A 19,864-nucleotide genomic window follows, 5' to 3' on the forward strand; every position below is an offset into this window, starting at 1 on the left:
TCCTCTCCATTTTTCTCAGCTAGAAAGAGGGAGAGAATATATACACCCCCACCCCCCGCCATTATCCTAAAGCCTGCAGGTGCCAGCAATCCAAATAAACGTAGAGCAATTAACAGAATTAACACAGCTTTAAATAGCTTGGCTCGCCAGATGCTGAGTCCTAGCAGGGTTCTATAAAATGTAAAGTTATTGCAGATAAAACCATTAATCATCTGTTCAGAGACTTGTTCTAGATGCAAAACCCATTCCACTTAAAATGGCTAATAATCAGAAAGCAAGCCACAGATTTAACAGGAATGATTATGCCACTCTCAAGCCCCATTTCTAAATGCCATTTTTCATCTCTGCCACCATTCCTAAACCTCTGTGTTCCCTCCACTTGCTAACACTGATACAGTAAGAAAGCTTTGCTGCCATCACTCACAGTTACCTGTCGGCATGTTAGAACTGAGACACCACCTCTCAGTCACTCCCACTCTGGCCAGAGGAGCTTGGTGACTCGCACACTATGCATCACTGCTTTCCTGGATGCAGTTGTAAACTGTTCAGTTGTGTGTCATATGAGCCCCATGCAGCTCACAGATAACTGATGCTCTCCCTGAAGTGTTAAGTACTCAAGTGCTAAGATTTGTGCTTAGGAAGTAGGAGCATTTGAGTTTTCCCCCCTTCTGGCAATGTGAAGTCACTAGTAGCCACAGTATGCAACACAGCAATCCTCCTGATGTTCCCCTAAGACCTGTTAAAATAAACACCATTCATCTCATTGGACTACTACATCTGTCTAGATAGCTACAAGAAGCAGGGGAGGGGGGGGAAGAGCCTAACTCATCTTTGGGCTCTGATATTACCATTTCTAATACCTCCGCTTATGGAACTGTAGCTCAAAGAGTATAAAACCTTGTGATAAGCAATTCAGAACTTATATTGCATCTTTCCATATACCTATATTATTCCCATTGAATTGCTTAGGAATCTAGATACATCCACTGTTAATTCTGAACTAAATGAATTTTGCCTGTGCAGTTTGAAGGAAGGAGGGAGAGAAAACAATCCCAAAGCACAGATATTCAGTGCAACAGACAACATCAACAGGAGTAGACCAAAGCCAGACAGTAGCAAGGACAAAGAATTAGAACAGAAAGAAAATCAGAGACAACACAAAATCTGGTTGTATCCTATCAAGCCTGCTGCCTTTTCCATGCAGTTCAAGTAACAAATGCTGCCCATTTGTTGCCTGCCTCCTCCTGTCCTACTCACACTTGACAGCTAGCTGGCTCGCTGCTACAGAGGAGTGGTGGACCTGGGAGGAGTCGTCCAGCCCACCCGCTCAACATTCAAACCTCATCATCCTTTCTTGCCTCCCTTGTTGGCAGCTGAAGCAGCCTGGCTTTTTGTGGTGGGTAGCAGCAGCTCAGTCTTTCCTCATTGCTCACAATACATATGCACACACACGTGCATTTCATAGCAATAGTCCAGCCTTCAGGGTCAGGCAAGATTTATATAGTGACTGCTGCTCCCAAAGAGATAACACTCGTCAAGTGGGAAATAAGCTACTATAGCCAAAAAAAACCCTCTAATTAAAGCTCTAAAAATCTAGATCCAGCCCTTGCACACCATGATTGAATGACCACAACCTACCTGAAAGCACAGCTAGAGTATAATATTCACTGCTGGGCACCTCCATATTTGAAGATTGCAATAAAATTAAAAGACTAACCGGAGAAAAAATAATTACCAAGAAGGCTGAGGACTCACCAATGGTCCCAAAGCCAGACTGAAATGGGGTTAAGTTAGAAGAATGTCTAGCCTCAAACCCAGTGGTGCCTGTTTCTCCTCGTAAAGGTAGCAGATATTTTCAAAAGAAGCCTAACTGGTTTCATTAAAAGAAGGTGTGTTGGAGGACACAGTTACATACAGAGCAGAGTCCTTTTAATTCTTGAGCTTGGAGCAGGTACTCAAATACAGAAGGAAAGGTGCTTCTCTCATCACTATCACTGCTATGTCAAGTGTCAGAGGGCATATCATAGCACTGGAAAATACATTAAGCTCTGCACGCTCCATGTTATTAACTCTCTGACTACCAAGCTTTCAAACCCTACATGCCAAAAAAGTAAGTACCTTCTCTCTTTACCTTCCTTGGTGATGAGCATCCCACCCACACCTAGGCTGAAAGTGCCTGTTTTACACACAAGTACATAAACAGCACAGTTTTGCAACTTCTCTCATTCCTATAAGTTTATTAATAATAGCATACGGCAGGTCCTAACTCTCCAAAACTACCCTTGTCTGTATTTCTATCTGACAGTATAAGATTGATCCTTAGCAATCTCTTCAATGCAACATAAGGAGCAACAAATAAAAGTATATCTCCTATTTCTTCTCAGTATTCATCCAAACCAAGAGTTTACTAAGCTCAGTGAACTACAAAGCCAAGCCAAGCAAAAGAAGCCTCTTTATTTTCATCGTAAGCTGAGAACATAAGGCTTTGGACAGCCAAAGATCATAGCATCCATTAGGATGGGACCATATTTGGCTAACAGAATAAGAAAAAGACAGCCAGAAATCCTTGCCACAGTAACCTCCGTGAGTGTCACCACTGCTCTGCTGATAACTTTGGACTCCGCTATGTTTGTCCATCAATACTCTGTATCCTGTCTTAGTTTGCTCATTCTTGAATGGAGATAGATTACATCACATATTTGTGGAAGGATTGTGGCTTTAATATTTCCATTCTTTAGGGCCTGGATTACCAATTACTTTTATTATATGCCCAAAGCACAAGCTATATCGCTCCAATCCCCATTACATTTTCTGAACTTGCCTATATGAATATAGTTCTACACCTGTAAACACTCTCAGTTTTCTGAACAGCAGCACATGGCACATCCCTTGCAGGTACAGAAGCTCAGCAGGAGTCAGGTTCATTATGCAGGAAAGAAAAGCCCGCTCCTGATGGTCCTGCCGCAAAGCAAGCACAGATGGCTGTAGCACCAAGACTGAGGGTCACGTTTGGATGGCTCAGTCAGGATCCGGTGCAGTGCTCTATTACTGGTGCAACACACCAGCCTGCTGGCTACACTGCCCAGTGGTGACACCAGCCTCTGCTGCTGGTTTCCTCCCTAGGTACCTGTTCCAGTGGCAGCTGGAGAGATTTAGACTGGGTTAGACCACACTTTGTTCTAGCTCTGTGGATTCTCGTTAGCTTATAAGCATGGTGGCTGTACATAGTTCAAACAGCCGTGCAAAAAGATGCCCCTTACGCCTTCTGCATAGAAAGTTTCAGTATCTATGTTTGCTCATCAATGCTTGCTTTAAGATGTATGCTCAAACTACATATATACTTTATTAATCAGACTTTGGCCATTAATTGCTTTTGTAAACTTTCTAAGAGCGCAGTAACTTCAGGAGTTCAATGCCACTGAACTGTTGATATGTGAATTATCCTTTAAATTAATCCCCCCACAAAATATGTGCACTGTGGCTGACCCAGAACACCTGCAAGCTGCTGTCTTCCTACTGATAAGAGTTCCAGAGAACAAGATACTGTATTGTAATAAATGTGATCTTAACTAGAACCTGTATTTGTTTAATTTGTGGACAGAACTATGAAAAAAACCAAACAAACAGTTTGTACTTCTACGTTCATTATGGCTGTAGGATTCTAGAGCTTTTCTATATGAATTCTATTAAAGAAAAAATTTTAGGACCCTAGTGATGGTTTCAGTACACCAATGATAAAATAACATCTCCTCCACCTCCTGTACCAAAGTCAGCTGAAACCTCAGCTCCTGTCTTTGGATCTCCCATGTTTTACTAATTGAAAAGTAATTCTAGCACTTCATTTTCATACTCAAATTCCTTCACTAAAGAGTAATTTCATGAGGCAATTTCAAATTGTTTTCCTGCTTAACAGGAATACTTTCCATGGATATATGGGCACATCATGAGTAAACTTTCTATGGACTTCATGAGTACATTACTCTTCCGTTTTCTGTGTGATCAGAGGCAGTTGATGAAAGATATTGATCAATAATTAAGGTTAACATATTATTTTGCAACAAACCCTTATCCAATATCATTATGCCAGCAAAACTCTTGCTATAGATGCAAATAAGCCAAGCTGACAAAATTCTTTTCTGTGTCATGCATGAGGCAAGGCAATAATGCTAGCAGAAACCTTTCTTCTGTAGGGTAGGCAAGGGCTAAGCTATGTAAGGAAAAGAAGCTTTGAATAACTCCTTAGCTAAAGCAAAGCTGCAGCACTGGCAGCACACTAATACACCTGGCAAGACTACTGATTTTAGTTCCTGTGGGCCAGGCTGTTAATCCTTACTAAAAATGTGAGAACATGAGAATATGAAATATTAACCTCTGGAATGTACAGAGCAACATGTACTTCATTAAAGAGTCTCCCCAAATCCAGTAGAAGTTTAAGTTTTAACTGGATCCGTAGCTGGAAGATCATTTCCTATTCTGGCCAGACATGGAAGAAATCTCCTAAGATACACAGCACTTATGCAATTCCCAATATCTCGGACTGAAATCCAACAGAAACAGCACAAAGCAGAGAAACACCTATCAGACCTTGCTCATGTTCAAAAATGAGCTGCAATACCAACTGTGTGTTCAGGGCTGATCTTCATTTGAACAGTCCCCAGCCTCAAACTCGACTACTTAGATTGCTTGGGAGTAGGGTCTGTTCCGGATTTTTCCTTCATTTCCTCACCTGAGCTGACCCTTAAGAGAAAGCAGGGGGGGCATTTCATACCCATCAGCAACAGCTCTGCTGGCAAGTTAAGATACATTTTTGACATAATCTATATATGCCCTGTGCAATCTTCCAAAGTTCGTTTTTTACACTTATCCTCTAGTCAGCTTGACAGGAATGTATAAAGAAATCAAGGATAAAACAAGAAGAAATGGGCAAATATTAGTGGCAAAGAAGAAAATTCCCCAGAGAAATAAAATTGCAGTAATTCCAGGAACATCTAGTATTCTCCATTAAGAATATCGGTCAGTTGTGACTCTTACACCGTACTGAAAACATAGGCTCTCTCTGCCAGAAGGAAAAGCAACAAAAAGTGACAGAGCGATGGGTAGGTGTCCCTCTTTTATCTATTGCTCTACCGGTGGCAGGCTGTACGATGTTGACCAAGTTGCATCACATCTGTGCCTCAGTTACAGCATTTGAAGGAAGAGGATAATGACACATATTCCCTTTGGCACTGTATCTTAGCTGACGGGTTGAAAGAAGCCAAAATCTCTGAGGCTCCTTTGAAAAAGCCACCTACTGAACTCTTCAGATGAAAGGTCCTATGAGCTAATATTATTCATCATTATGAATTATACTTTTAGTACATGTATTTAGTAAGTATAGGGTCACAGTGCATCAAACTCTGTACCATTGGATTTTCTGAGTGAGATCCTTGTCATTCACAAGAATAACAATTTAGAAAACGAACATTAGACACTACGCAAATACTCTCCAAAGTCACAGATACTCATTTGTCATGTCAAACTGACTGGGAGATGCTGATATCATTTTCTCCTGGGAGCTCTCAGTCTGGGATCTTCTACTTTCTTGGTGTTTAGGAAGTGGGGAAAGTTAAGGGAATTCACTCAAAAGAGTATTAAATAGGAGCAAGCTCAGAGACTACAGGGATGGCTAGGTAGTTTGTTCCTCTACATCTAAACTCCTTCAGATGAATTAATTGTAAAATGTTGCCATTGTGTTACTGTACCACAGGATGCTTTGCTCTCTGCATGCTCAATCTGCACCACAAAAGCTCACCTCTGACCTTTCATCTCCCATGACTCATCGATACTGCATAGAAATCTGCAGCCTCTCTCTTCTTTGCTCCCTGGCTCACAGTATGGGCGCAGACTTTCCATGTAGGAATGACTGCCTTGTCTTTGGTTCACAGAACAAACATTCCTCTTTTCTTCCATCCTTGCTAAATGATTCCCTAAAAAAGCCACAAGCAAAATCAACTGAATCAAGTGCCTTCTCCAGAGAGGCTGACATTCATCAGCTAAATGTTAGTGTTGGGACCACGAACAACAGAAGACTGATTTATGCCTAGTTTGACATAAGTGGTGTTATAGATTTTCTCCTACACGTATGTGTAGGGTAAATTTCACTCTAGCAGTACTGAGTACCAGTTCCTGAGAAAAGAGGCTGTTGTGATTCATTCTTTTATGGTTATAGGATAGTGTGCACATGTAAATATATAGGCAAGCAAAACAAGGGAGGCACAATGCCACTCCTTCCTGGCAGCACAGCAGAGGTCTGGCAGGGCAACAGAAGTTCCTCTAGTAAGATAAAAACATTTGTTTAAAAACAATCCTCCTGAAAATGTTGGTTTTTTTCAGTGCTGTCAAAAAGCCCAGAGATAGATGTGCAAGGTGCCTCAGCTTTAAGATGCTCAGTTCAGAGAGTCTCTTGCTCACCTTGGCTTCACGTCACACCCCACACTCATACCAGAAAGCACAAGGTGTTCTTCACTGCATACTGCAAAGCCTTGCAGGATTCATGCCCAAGCATCCAATATGTGTTGGCAGCCAGCAAGCAGCCTGGGAAATGTTCTGTTGCCCAAATAAACAACCATATACCTCTTCTGACTCTGAGCTAGTATAGAAATACCAAATGCAAACCAAGCCCAGGAACTAAGCTTATAAGCATTACTTGATGAGAAAACACCATCATCTTTCCCTCCCCGTCTATTGGTCTGTTCAGGATTCTCTCAGCATCTTGCCTTGTATCACATTGCTCTCAGTTTCCAAGTGTCTCCATTCCCACCTCCAAATTAAATCTTTTCAGAAATATGTTTTTTCTTATTCCCTTCATGAATTTCAGCAGGAGCTGCTCAAAATGTTGGCCAATGTCTCCCCTGTTGTGTCTCCCAAGTCACTGTGTTGTTATGCTTCTACAAGGGTACTCAAAAACATGACAAAGGTCTTGTGCTGGGTGCTCTGCAGATGCACAAGGAAAATGCACAGACATTCTTGACTCTCAATACACACAGCCTAGAGCTGCAGCAGTAGGCTGATCCACCACTGCAGCAGTAATGCAACTGGAAATTTAACAATGAGGAGCAACCAAAAACTTTACAGGCCTCTGGATCTGGAAGTTTAGGAATCAGGGTCATCATCATCAGGCCTATTTGGGATACTCTGGCAGAGAATAGTAATGGGAGATGAAGATTAAGAACAAGACACATTTTGAGGAGAGGAATCATATTCAGCCTTTGGCCATGCTTTGTCTGCTTCTATGCAGTACCACTAGCCCCTCCCTTTCTTTTTCAAATATTAAATTCACTACGTAATAGAGAGAGGCAACAGACTGGTCCAAAGACAATAGAGCAGCTGGAGCAACAGTGTCAGACCAACACGTGTGGGCAATTAATGCCATTCGTGTGGTAACTTCCTCCTCCACAGCACATCAGTGAAATTCCTCACACTGTTGCTTCCTGAGCCGTGATCTCCTCTTATGCATTCTTGGGGCTCTGTTAAATCACTGCTCTAGAAGGGGATCTTGCGCACCCAAATGCTTTTGGATTGTCTCGTCTCCCTGTTAAGGAGGGGCTCTTAAAACTGCAACTTCTTCCATCTGCCCTCTTCACACTCAGGCTGTTTTTCTCTGCCTCCATGTTTTAGGCCTTCTATCTGCACCTTCAGCCTCCTCCCCAGTGTGACACTCCAACCAGAAAAAATGCATCCCCAAACAGAAATCACATCATCATTACACATGCAAATAGGTCTGAAAAAGACCTGGCTTACAGATAGCATCCGAGACGTACATACAGCAACTGGGCACACTCATGAGCCATTTGGAAATCAGGCTCCTAGCAGCTAAATTGCAGACAGAAATGATCTAAGCTTTCACAGCTTTCTCCCATCATGGCCAGATGGTGCCTGACCCCTGCAATAATTTCTGCCATATTCTGCCCATATGCAAACCTCACTGCTTCCATCAAGCTGTTAGTACCAATGAACATTTTTCAGAATTGAGATTTTAATAAAGCATTGATAGAAAAATGTGAAGATTTCATAAATTCTCTCATGCACATCCATTCCCTAGGGGCCACCTTAGGCTCTTCTAAAGCACCTCCATCTGTATCATCTAAGTATTGCTCCAAGTAAACCAAATCTGAATGGCTGGCTCCCTAATAGACCCTAGGAAATACTCTGATTCTCTCCCTTCCCTAGCGATTGGAGATTGAAATCCAGTTTTCCCTCTTTGCCTACACAACTAAATCTCCCACCCAGCCACTCTCCATCTCGATCCCTGATTACCAGAACCTCGTCCCTGAGACTCTCCAGTACATGCAAAACATAGCTGTTTGTCATTACCTTTCTTGTCCTACATCCTTCTGGCCACACAGGTGTCTCTAAAAACTATTAACAGATCCTCTTCCCTTTCCACCTTCAGGCAGTGCTTCTCCCTGTTTATCCATTCACTGACTCTGAAAGCACTGTCACTCCTTCCCTGACACCCATTAAAAAACATTTCTGCTCACTTGCCTCAGATGTGCTTCTACACCTCCTCCCATTCCATCTGTGTATCTTGTTTCCTCCACAACAGGAAATACACCAGCTTCCCCCCCCAGAGTTCATCTAGAACAATTTATTTTAAGATTGAAAGTCCAAAAAGCCTTAGATTTTATGCAATGTCCGTGTCTGATCTCTGTGTACTGCCCTATTTGCATATTCTGCCTTTTAAAATTTTCATGGACAAAGTTAATTCTGTTTTCCAGTCTTGCTCCCTCATTACAGTATCAGGTATACTGCAACACTGCCAGGATGGCTATAGAGAAATGTAAAACAAACAGTGCTACCAGACATTGGGACATCTTTAATTCTGATGAAAATGGAAAAAAAAATCCAACCCGAACTACAGATTCAACACTTGGATTTATGATTTAGGTATATTACTGCTAGCAACTTAGTGGAATCTCTTCAATCAGAACCTGTAGCCATAAGGAAAAGAAGGAAGGAAGATCTGTTCTGTGGTGCAAGGAGGAAACGTTAGCTCAGAGCTGCCCCTCCTTCTACCACCAACCCCAGCTGAGTGGAGAAGTCCTTCCCAGCTGCAGAGGGGCAGAGAGGGTCATTAGGCACTGCCCCATTGCACTTCAGCACCTGCATGTAATCTCAGAGGAAGTGGGAAGGCAATGCTCCACTCAAGGAGCCCTCTTAGCTCCCATCTGAGCAATTTGGTTGCTGTACTGTGAGGCTCATGCAGTCCAGATGAAATAAGACAGATTACAGGGGGAAGGCTGAAAGTTTCACCCCAAAGCCTGCATCAATCCCTTTGCCTTCCTAGGAAAGTGAGGCACCCCTAGAGGAAAGTCTTCAACGAATGCAGAGGAGTAGGAATAGACCATTCTACTTTAACACCTTCAAGAGATCAGTACAGGGTTTGGCAGAATGTTCCTCACCATTAAAAAAAGCAGTGCTCAGCTCACAAACAGCAGCACTCAGGATGTGCTATGTCTCTGGGAACAGATGATTATGCAGCTAGGACTTTGGTAGGAAAAAAGAGCATTGCTCTACCAGAAAGCGTAAGCTGAAAGGAACAGTATTTGCTATTACAGTCTATCCTACCCCTTTATCTGACTTTCTTAGCTTAGAATATTTTTCTTAAAAGCTCAAGCTTCTCCAGTACTGGCTGATGAGAGTCTAAGCATCCTTCTTGGCCACAGAGAAAAAATTTTCATAGAATCCTAGAATGCCAGGTTGGAAGGGACCTCAGGGATCATCTGGGCCAACCTTTCTAGGCAAGAGCACAGTCTAGACGAGACGGTCCAGCACCCTGTCCAGCTGAGTCTTACAAGTGTTCAGCGTAGCAAAGTCAACCACTTCCCCGGGGAGATCATTCCAATGGTTGACTGTTCTCATTGTGAATTTTAAAACATAACCTATAGGGATTGATTTATGAAATACACTGCCATGCTATGCAGAAAGCCAAGTAAAGTTCCTTGTAGCCAGTTCTGGAACAAGAAACATAGGCACACAAGCACTGCACTAAACCAGTTCTGTCTCTTCAAGGATCAAAGCTGGCTGCCCCAGGGGGTCAGCCTGATGCCCACAGGTATTCTAGCTTTCTCAAGCCAGCTCAGGTTTCTTTCATACCATGCTGCATTGCATTGCACAGATATACCCTGGCATTTCAGAAGTAAACATAAAGAAAACACTAAAAGAACCCTCCCCTAATTCCAGGTGGATCTCAAGTTGATTCTGCTACTTTTGCCATCAGTGTTTTCATCCCTAGCAAAGGAAAGAAGAGGAGACCGACCCTGGGAGGAATTTCACAAGGCAAAATATTTTCTGCTCAACTCATCCAAAGCTCCATTTAATGAAAGCACTGCCTGCTTTGATGTCTGAGAATAACTCACTACATACGCAATGAGAACCCTTCTCAGCCTATACAGGCTATCTATTCTGATCAGACTCTGCTCTGTGCAGGTATCGGTGTTATGGCAGCACTTCTGGATTTTGTCAGGATTGTGACAGTCGTCTAGGGCCGCTCTTTCTCTATTAATCGCAGTTCCCCGTCACCTCCACTTGCCAAAACCAGAACTGAGGAAAAGCACAAGGGTCAGCTTCCTTACCCTTCCTAGCGATACCTGCGGTAACTCATCCTGCGGCCTAAGAGGTCTGGAGGAATGACAGAATGGACATGCAAAGTGCTAATTAGCAACATGGCTTTCCTTTTGAAATATTACATTTCTCCATTCATCCCATTTCCAGCTGCCTCCCCTGACAACCCTGCCCTACACTTATGTTTAGTGAATAGTGTATACTGGATTCGTCCTCAGAAGCCAGGCAAGGTACATTTTGGGCACATTTTCACAACAGCTGAACGCATTACTGGGCCACTACTAAGAGCAGGTTGCTATTAAGCAGACTGTAGCTCAAAGCCAGCCAGCACCAGCCTGTCTTTAAGTCAAGACAGCTGCTCATACACATCTCCTGTCACTGCCTAGTCAAGTGAAGATTACAAAGCACATTCTGATTATCTGTTTTCTTCCTTTTCCTCTCATTCTTAAGTGGTTGCTTGGTTTTTTCTTCTCACAGAGCATTATGAGCCTGGGATGGCTATGTAAGCAGCTCTTAGCACATTGTGCAAGCTAATAGAATACAAATGATGATATAAATAATAAAGCTGCTGAAGATTTTCTTGTCACCGCTTTCTCTGCTCCATTGGCTTGACTTAAAGCACACATAAAAATGGCCTCTACAAAGTACTATGTTCATAGCATCCATAAATAAAATTAAGATCCTGATTTACAGAGACACTAAGAAGCTGTATCTGCTCTTTATTTCAATCAAACTGGGATGCTCAGTGCCTAGGAAAATCAGGCCCAAGGCTCTATAGATGAAAACAGAAGGATTTGATCTCCGTATGACAGTTTGTATTCAGCAGGGCAGTTTCATCTCCTATGTCAGATGCTCACATGATCTTTCCCAGCATATGTGCATCCCCTTAACTAATCCAGAGGTCAGGCAGGAGAGCAGCTCCAGACTCTGACAGCCATCGCTCGCATCAAAGGACTGGCACATAACATACCACCCCTGACACCATGAGTCGAGCATCAGTAGGATGGTAACTCGTCAGGCAGTTACAGCCACAGAACAAGATCTAGCTCAGCATTGCTGTTTCCATGACTCCTGTATGAGAACTCAGCTCCACCTTCCCTCTGATATTAAATGTTCATACAAAGAGGATATTATGACAACCCTCCAGGCTGCAAATAAAATTAGACCCACCCACCACACCCTGTGAAAAACAGTATTAGTACAGGATCACAACATTAGTGAGAAAACTCTTGCAAAAAACTCTTATTCCAGGCTAGCTAGGAAGCTGACTGACAGAAAACATAAGCTTGTTTTTCAGTAAGCTTTCTATTACTCATTTTGGAGGTGTCAATATCTGTATCACCATTAATCACAGTGATCATCACAAATTCTATTAGAAGATATAGGAAAGAAGACAAAAGCTGACTGCAGGGCACAACACCTGAGCAACAAGTGCACGAAGTTTCGGATTTGGGCTGATGCTTCATCTGGTTGGGTTTGGTTTTTTTTTTTTTGTTGGGTTTTTTTGTTTTTTTTTTTTTTTTAACTTCCCCCACTCCCAGAAAGGAGCACTATTCTTGTTCCTGCTGCTAGCCAGGCAGTCCAATCTCTATTACTTATATGTGGATTTTCTCAAGGTTGTGGATTAATTGCATGACAGGGGCAGCCGGCCAGCATGAAACAGCACGGTTTCGGAAGCCAGCTAGCTATTCCTAATGAATGCAGCAACTCTGCCGCATGGATTTACCAACACAGTACACTTCAAGTCCACATGACACATTATTGCCACATCTCCATTACATCCTCATGCTGCATTCTCCTCACATAATTTACACGTACATTTTATTCTACCTTCAACTTCCATTTTTCTGGTTTATTCTAACTCTGTATCTTCCTAGAAAATTGACAGCTAACTATATTCCCAGGTGAAATCCAGAACCTTAAAAAAATATCCTAAATAAGGTTCTGATTATGATTCTTTCACCCAAAAATGCTGCTTAGTAATCAAAGGCCATTTATCTTTTTTTCATGGTTATTGCCTCAGTGCCTAGAAAGCTCTAATGCTCTTTTCTCAATGGTTAATAGCTTACAGAAGACACCTCTCCTACGACCATAGGTATTTTTTCTGTAATCCAAGCACTAGAAGTCTGATTCTGGTGCCTTCTGTCCAGCTGAATGACAAGTTTATCCTTACAGAGCTCTTGCAGTATCAGCGTAAAATTCAGCATTAGGGAAAGACATCGAGTGTGTAACAAAAGGCAGGAAAGAGAGATGACTTTGAGAAACCAAAAGCACAGAAACAAGAATTAATTTGAAATAGTTACCTCTTTGAGGCAGCCCATAAAGTTGTTGCTTACTGGAGAGCCAGGTAAATCAGCAGTACTGGGGCTCCCTCCTACGTAAAAGAAGTCATCCGAGCCCAGCATGGTGTAGTCCTCCTGTGTGTAGCCCGTGGTGGTAAGGATGCCATCCACAGAGATTGTCACCTGTTCGAGGGACACAACGGACAAAGAAAATCCCAGCAATGACCTTACAATCCTGAACAGAACAAGTAACCTCCCCTATATTTTTATGTCAGTTTCATTAAGGATTTTGTTGAGATTTGGTATGTATTTTTTTAGTTCAGCCAAGCTCCATTTTCTGGTCTGCTTCACCCACAATGGAAATACTCCAGCATCTGCTTCTCCCCTTTCTGGTTTATCAGCTCTGTCATGCTGACCCGGCAGTCTACCCATTGAGATGCTTTCCATCTATTCAGGCCAGAAAATGGAACTGTCCTTGAAAGAGATTTCTCATATTAGCTGATTTTATGATTAATTAGTATTTTTTTTTATGATTACAGTTAGTTATGGTTGTTAGTAAAAAAAAAAAAAAAACACTAATGAAGTTGAGGTTGGTATTTTTTATTTTTTATGTTTCTTTTGCTCACAGCACACTGACGATCATGCATTCCAGGGTGGGGGAGGAGGGATCTCACTTTCAATACATTATGGATGTGCATGCCATGTACCTAGAGAGACACACACCCACCACCCACCACAAAAAAAAAAAAAAAAAAGAAAAAAAATTCTATATTCCAAATTAACTCATAACCAAAATATAAATAGGAAATAAATCAAAATAAATCAACCACACACCAACAAGTCTGAGAGAAGCAGAGATGAGAAAGAGAGAAAACACAAAGCGTGCACACGCTGCACTTTGACATGTCATGCCAATATATCTGGAGCCCAGAAAGATGACAGGAAAACAAGAGAGAAGAGAGAGAGGGAGGGAGGGAGGAAGAAAGAGAGAGAGGGGGGAAAAACTATTTCACACTTGCATGCAATCAAAAATAAAAATACCAAACAAACCTCATAATAATAATAATTAAAAAAAAAAAAAAAAACAAACTCAAAACCAAACAGAAATGTCCCCAAAACCTCTAACACCAAACACATGAAGGGTGAAGAGGGGTAGAAGGAGAGGGAGGGAGAGGAGCAAGTGAATTTGATGTGTTTTGCTTAGATGTTGTTAGTGGCTTAAAAGGAAGATGGAGGAAAATAGATTGAGGCCAAGAGGAGACGGGCGAGTCACCAGACGTGGACATGCCATGCAGAGTGTGTACTGAAACAAACAACCGGCTGAGCTCCTGTCGGCCACGGCAGGTAGAGGTCAGAGAGAGAGAAAGTGAGAGAGAGAGAGAGAGCAAGAGGGGGCAGGAGGAGAGAAAGAGGAGGGAGTGAAGTGGGGGAAAATCAGGAGAAAGAGGACAACTCCGGCCAGTTTGCCTGTAATAGCCGTTGCCGCAACAAAAGGATGAGAGAAAAAGAGAGCCTTCACCACCATGGACTAGAGGCCCTGCAATGGTTCTGATCTAGAAACCTTCAGAGTAAAAAACAAAAAAACAAAAAGAGGAAAAAAAGCAAAACGAAAAACAAGCAAAAGAGAGAAAGCTAAACTCAAAAGCAAGGGACAAAAAACCCAACAATTTATCACTGGCATGGAAAAGAAGAACTAATAAGGGAGGTGAAGAAACCAATGAAAGAAATGTCCAAACCCCATTTCCAGAAGAGTTGTGTTAGTTGCTTTTGTTGCTCATTTTTCCATTAAAAAAGAAGAAAAGAAGGAAAAAAAAAAAAAGAATAAAAGTGTTTTCAATGAAATTGAAATAAAATTAAAGGAAGAAGTAAGTATAAAGGAGGGGGGAAAAAGAGGGGGTAGGGGGAGGAAAAGGCAGGTAACACACGGCAAACCCAAAAAAAGAGACAATAAGAATGATATCTACCAGACAATGTAGTTTGTTTACCATAGCGTGTCCAATGCCTGAGTGCTTTGCGGAAAAGGGGGAAGAAAGGAAATTAAAAAATCGTGAACAGAACGATTGTTAATTAAAATAACTAAAAGCAAAGATGAGTCGTTAGGGTGTTAGTACATTAGTTGGTTAGTAAAAATGACACATTGCATGAATGGTCTAGTGTTAGTCTTTCAAAAAAAGGTGTGGGGCACCTGAGACACACAAAGTGAGAAAGAGGACAATATGACCAGGACTCTATGGGGAACCATGCCATCTAGACTGTAAAGAAGGCAGCTGTTGCCTAGCCTTCCCACCCTGGTATTAGTCATTAACTTCAACCCTCATATAAATTATCCAGGCCTGAAGCAAAGTTAAAACAGTGCAATACTTACTCTTCAAATGCCCATCAAGGTGCTTCCCTTGAACAAGAACCTTACCCTCAGAGTTGTACACGCACAGTACGCAGTTCACCCCTTCAGCACAAACCCAACCACGACTCCCTTCTTCTACCCACCACCACCCACCTACATTCCTGCTCCTCTGCCAAGCCTCACTACCCTCAAGTGTTGCAGAGTATCACAAGTGGGCCAATATTTCCTTTGGCTGGAGGATACAGATGAAGATGAGTCCAAGACTCTGAGTCTTCCTTCCAAGTTTCCCAGTCTGCAGGTTTCTTTACAGCAGGTGAGTTTGTGACTTTTGGGAGAAGCACACAAAAATGCCTGTGCTTGGCTGTTTGCCTGTAGCTCATTTCTGTCATCCGAGAGTATAGGAGATGAACCTCTCCTACTGTAGGAAGAAATGTGTCGAGGAATTGTGTAGGACGAATTGCGTCGCTTGTGCCAAGGTCGAAGACAGAAGATTGACAAGATTTAATGTCTCTGCATCTATATTACAGAGGACCTAGCAGAATTCACCAGTCAGCTCGCTTAGTTGGGTTTAGCAGAACTTTGCAGATGCTTTGTTAATCCTTCCCAGGGCATGCAGATGCCAACTGTTCAAACCTACACATTGTTTCTTGTTTGCTTTTAAGCAGCTGAGGAACTCCAGATCTTTACAGCAGATTTTGCATGGTGACTAGTTTCAGTGTTAGTAGGGAAGTGCAGCCCGTGGAGGCTCCAAGTCCTTGTTCCAGTGTGACTCAAGTTGGCAAGAACTACCCTAAATTACATAAGCAAGATCTATGCTGCCTCATGTAAAAACTATCTGCAAATTTCAGAGAGTTGTGCATTGACTAAGGAAATAAGTTTGTGAAAACTTCGTGGCATTGAACATAATGTCCCAAGTCTATTTTATTTGTCTATGGGAATGAAATAATAATAATCTGTACTTGGGTATAGCAAGCACAAACTCCTGAATTCTTTGTCAAGGAACTCACTCTCAGTGATATGTTGTATTAGTAAATCCATTTTTACAAACAAGGGAGTTGGAGTATGGGAACGGGGGGAAGAGCATGCTAAAAATGAGATGGAGTGTCAGCAGCAGACCTGAAGACAGACACGGGAAGTCTGACCTTCAGTCTCCTCCGCTCCTCCTCCCACCAGATCACACTGCCCCAAACATGCTCTGAAAGCCTTGGTAAAATACGGTCATGATCCTATTTCTAGTAAAGGTTTCTCACAAGGCAGAAAGAAGGCTTAGTTTTAACTGGAATAATAAGATAAATAAACAAGGAGATTTGCTTTGACATTAACAATCACTACGCAAGGGAATCTGTAGGTTCACTTGGTTTGTCTCTAAAGGAGATTAACTGCTGTGATAGTCATTTGATCTAAAAAAAAGCAGCACTTAGTACTTGCCTAGCTTAGCTACAAAACACTTAACAATTCCAAAAAGTACTGGGCAAAGGTCCAGCTATTTAAAGTTCTGCTCTAATTCTAGGAGCAACCAAAAAATTATGCAAATCCTCCTCCCCCTTCTCCCAGCCCCAAAAAGAGCAGAGGAAAAGACTCGAAGGCATCCTGAAGCTGCCGATAGCCCATTTACCTGGAATTGTTTTAGCTTTGGATTGTATTCTTGGAATTTCTAATTTTTTTTTTTAAGTTCATTTTAAAGAGAAGTATATTTATCTCCAGTGCAGTGTTTTCAACCAATTACAAAGAGGCTACTGATTTCCTTAACAAAGCTTCAATATTCAGGGGCTTTTTTTTTTTTTTTTTTTTTTTTTGGGGGGGGGGGGTGGGGTGTTAGGTTTTGGGGTGGGTTTTTTGAGGAAACATGAGCACAGCTGGAAACAAGACTTCCAAGTGACCTACATTATGCTGCAACTTTACAGGTAAATTTATGTCAGGAAAGATGCAGTGTAGATAATTTCTTACATACAAAATTATTTAGGATATACAAAATTATACTGGATGCAATAAAGGACAAAATGTATAATTTCATAAATGATAAGTAATCTTTGTCCTTTATTACATCTTCTATGCGAAGATTCCAAAGAACTTCACAGGTTCATAGCCTGTCTGAAAAATGGTTAAGTATTTTACAGGTAGAGAAACGTTCTCTTCTGTACACACAGACAAAACCAGGAGACATAAGCTGATGGAAGCTGCTGTCAGAATGGAGAAAAACAAAACTCCTTCATCCTGTGCTTTATTTAGAATGGTGGTTTTTTGGTTTGGTTTTGTTTTTTTTTTTTGGTTAAATGAAGCATTTATAAGGTCAAGATATAGAGTGACCATTTTTAGTTGTGTCCTGAAAAATGTCCATAGCAGGTATTAATTAATTATCAGTCATTCAAGTTTTCAATCTTTTCCAAACTCTTTATCCTGAAGATTGAAGGGGTTTAAGACCTCTTCATCCTTAGTAATATCAATTAAAAGTAAGAATACACGGGACCTGACAGGAAGGCTGCAGCATTCAAGGTTTCTCCTTATTGAAAACTGTAGTTAAACTTACCAATAATTTTTGGATTACAACTTTCAGGACTAGCAGGATTGCTTCTCCTCAAGGCCTCATCAATTCTAATTTCTAGGTAGTTTTAGGTTCTGGGTCAATGTCTTAATTTTGAGACTGAACTTGATCAGAAGTTAAAATGGAAGTATCCAGGGAAAAGATGACCCAAAAAAGTTCCAGCCTTATCGATATTATGGGTTGAACTGTATTCTGTCATGCCTATCTATAGAATTGGACCCCAGACCACCTCTGCTACTTATTTTTAATTTGATTTTAAGACTGGCCTTTCTTTAGAAAGAGCACCACCTTACTAAAACATCCTCTCTTGCCCAGTCAGGTTGGACCCTTGAAGAATTCAGGATCACATGAAAACATCCGTAGTGAACAGATCAGGAAGATTAAAAATTTGCGGTGCTGCTTAACTGGTAAGGGACTCACCTGCTTTCTAATAATCGCCAAAGCACTGTCATGGTCTAATCAAAGACAAAGAGGCATAGACATATTTCCATTTAACTGTGGACCCAGAAAATAAATTAAAAAATCACCAGCTGAAAGATTAGGAAAAGAAAGTTAGAGCTTCTTGTCCACAGTTTCATCTGTGACCCTTCCTCACTTTCTGCTTCTTCAAGATCAAAACCAATCCTGGCATGAAGCAAGGATGCATTTTGCTTCAGGCACATTTTCCCATTGAAAACCGATTTCCGACAAAAATAAAAAGTATGATTAACTAAACCAACCAGTAAGCTATACTGAGATATTCAGAGACCAGCCATTCTGAGACCATCTAAAAATAAAAAACACATCACATAAAGCCATATATTCTGACCCTTCCAGACTGACAAACCTCAACCGGTTGGTGCATCTCCCTCTACTGGCCTGACAGGAACATTTGAACAAAATAGGATCATTAAGACCCATCCACTGCATAAGAAATTAAATTTGCATTTGCATATTAACTATTGAAAACAGACTCATGTTGCCATATGTAAGAACCCTGCAGTCTCATGAAAGTTTGATGACAGATTTGTCGTCAAAGACCCAGACACCCTGAGCGTGTAGAAATACAGGGATTCACATGGGAAAAAAAAATAAATATCTTCAGCCCCAAACCCAAATATTTAAAAGAAAGCCGTGAAATCCCCATAGCAGATAAATTATGCACTGACATCTACTAGTAGAGACTGTTTCTGATTCCTAGCATTTATTATCCTATACTCAAAGATACATTTTATCTTAGTTACTGTAAAATATTACCACAAAAGCTGTTTTCTCAGCAAATGACATTGTATAAGCTTAAATAAAACTATTAATGGTTGTTTTAATATTCACATTAATGAGCAAATAAACAGATCATATTTTTTTCACAAATTGACTTTAAAATCTTAGTTTACAAGCTAATTCTGCTGCCTCTACCAATCAGCAAGACACCAAATAGCTCCTATTCACAGCATAAACCTCATTTATCATGCAGCGGATGGGCCTTAGTGACTTCATATATTCACCAGCTTTCAGAGCAAGGCTATTTAATTTTATCTTATCTATTTATGTCTGAAGTTATATTTCATGAGGAAGGCTTCAGGATTTTAAGACTAGCCTTCTACTAAATACGTCACCTGATAGAGTTGTCTGCTTAGAAAAGCAGCATGCAGATGTGCAAAATTACAGTGGTAAAATCAGAAAAACTTTTCCAAAGTGGAATTGTAGGGTGCTGGATTGATCTGGGTTTGCTTGGCTTTTTTGATCCTTTCACTTTTCCAGTCCTCACAGCCAACAGAAGAGTCTCATAGGCAGAGACACAAGAAATAAAGTAGAATCTCATTATAGAAAGAAAGGGGAAAAATCAAAAAGAAGAAAAGAAGAACAGAGAATCAAGAAGACTCAGAAAGACTCCAGCCAATTACCAAAGCTATAAAGTTAAAATAATTACACACGTACCCACCAGCCTGCATACCTGCACGCTCACATGCACACACAAAAGAAAAGAAAGAGAAAAGGAAAAACAAAAGACTTCCAGAATTAGAATAATGACATCATGGCAATGGTTAAACCAATTAACAAAACTGAAAGAAAAATGAGAGAGGTGTAGGGCTGTCGGAAAAAGACTCTGTTCCC

The 19,864-nt window shown here is 41.2% G+C and overlaps 1 protein-coding gene across 5 annotated transcripts in view; it reads right to left on the reverse strand.

The window, feature by feature from the left end:
- NRXN3 (neurexin 3) overlaps positions 1–19,864 on the reverse strand; it is a gene marked incomplete at both ends in the record, with an annotated part of 985,035 nt that overhangs the window by 741,203 nt on the left and 223,968 nt on the right. For 2 of the 5 annotated variants that reach the window (XM_082316881.1, XM_082316883.1), the window contains 2 exons: positions 12,906–13,067; positions 14,849–14,893. In XM_082316881.1, coding sequence (XP_082173007.1) covers positions 12,906–13,067; positions 14,849–14,893 — 207 coding nt within the window. The remainder of the gene's footprint in view (positions 1–12,905; positions 13,068–14,848; positions 14,894–19,864) is intronic. The other 3 variants (XM_082316885.1, XM_082316884.1, XM_082316882.1) reach the window with 2 other exon arrangements.

The sequence above is a fragment of the Platalea leucorodia genome, assembly GCF_965183815.1.
Source record: "Platalea leucorodia genome assembly, chromosome: 7".
Classification (NCBI taxonomy): domain Eukaryota; kingdom Metazoa; phylum Chordata; class Aves; order Pelecaniformes; family Threskiornithidae; genus Platalea; species Platalea leucorodia.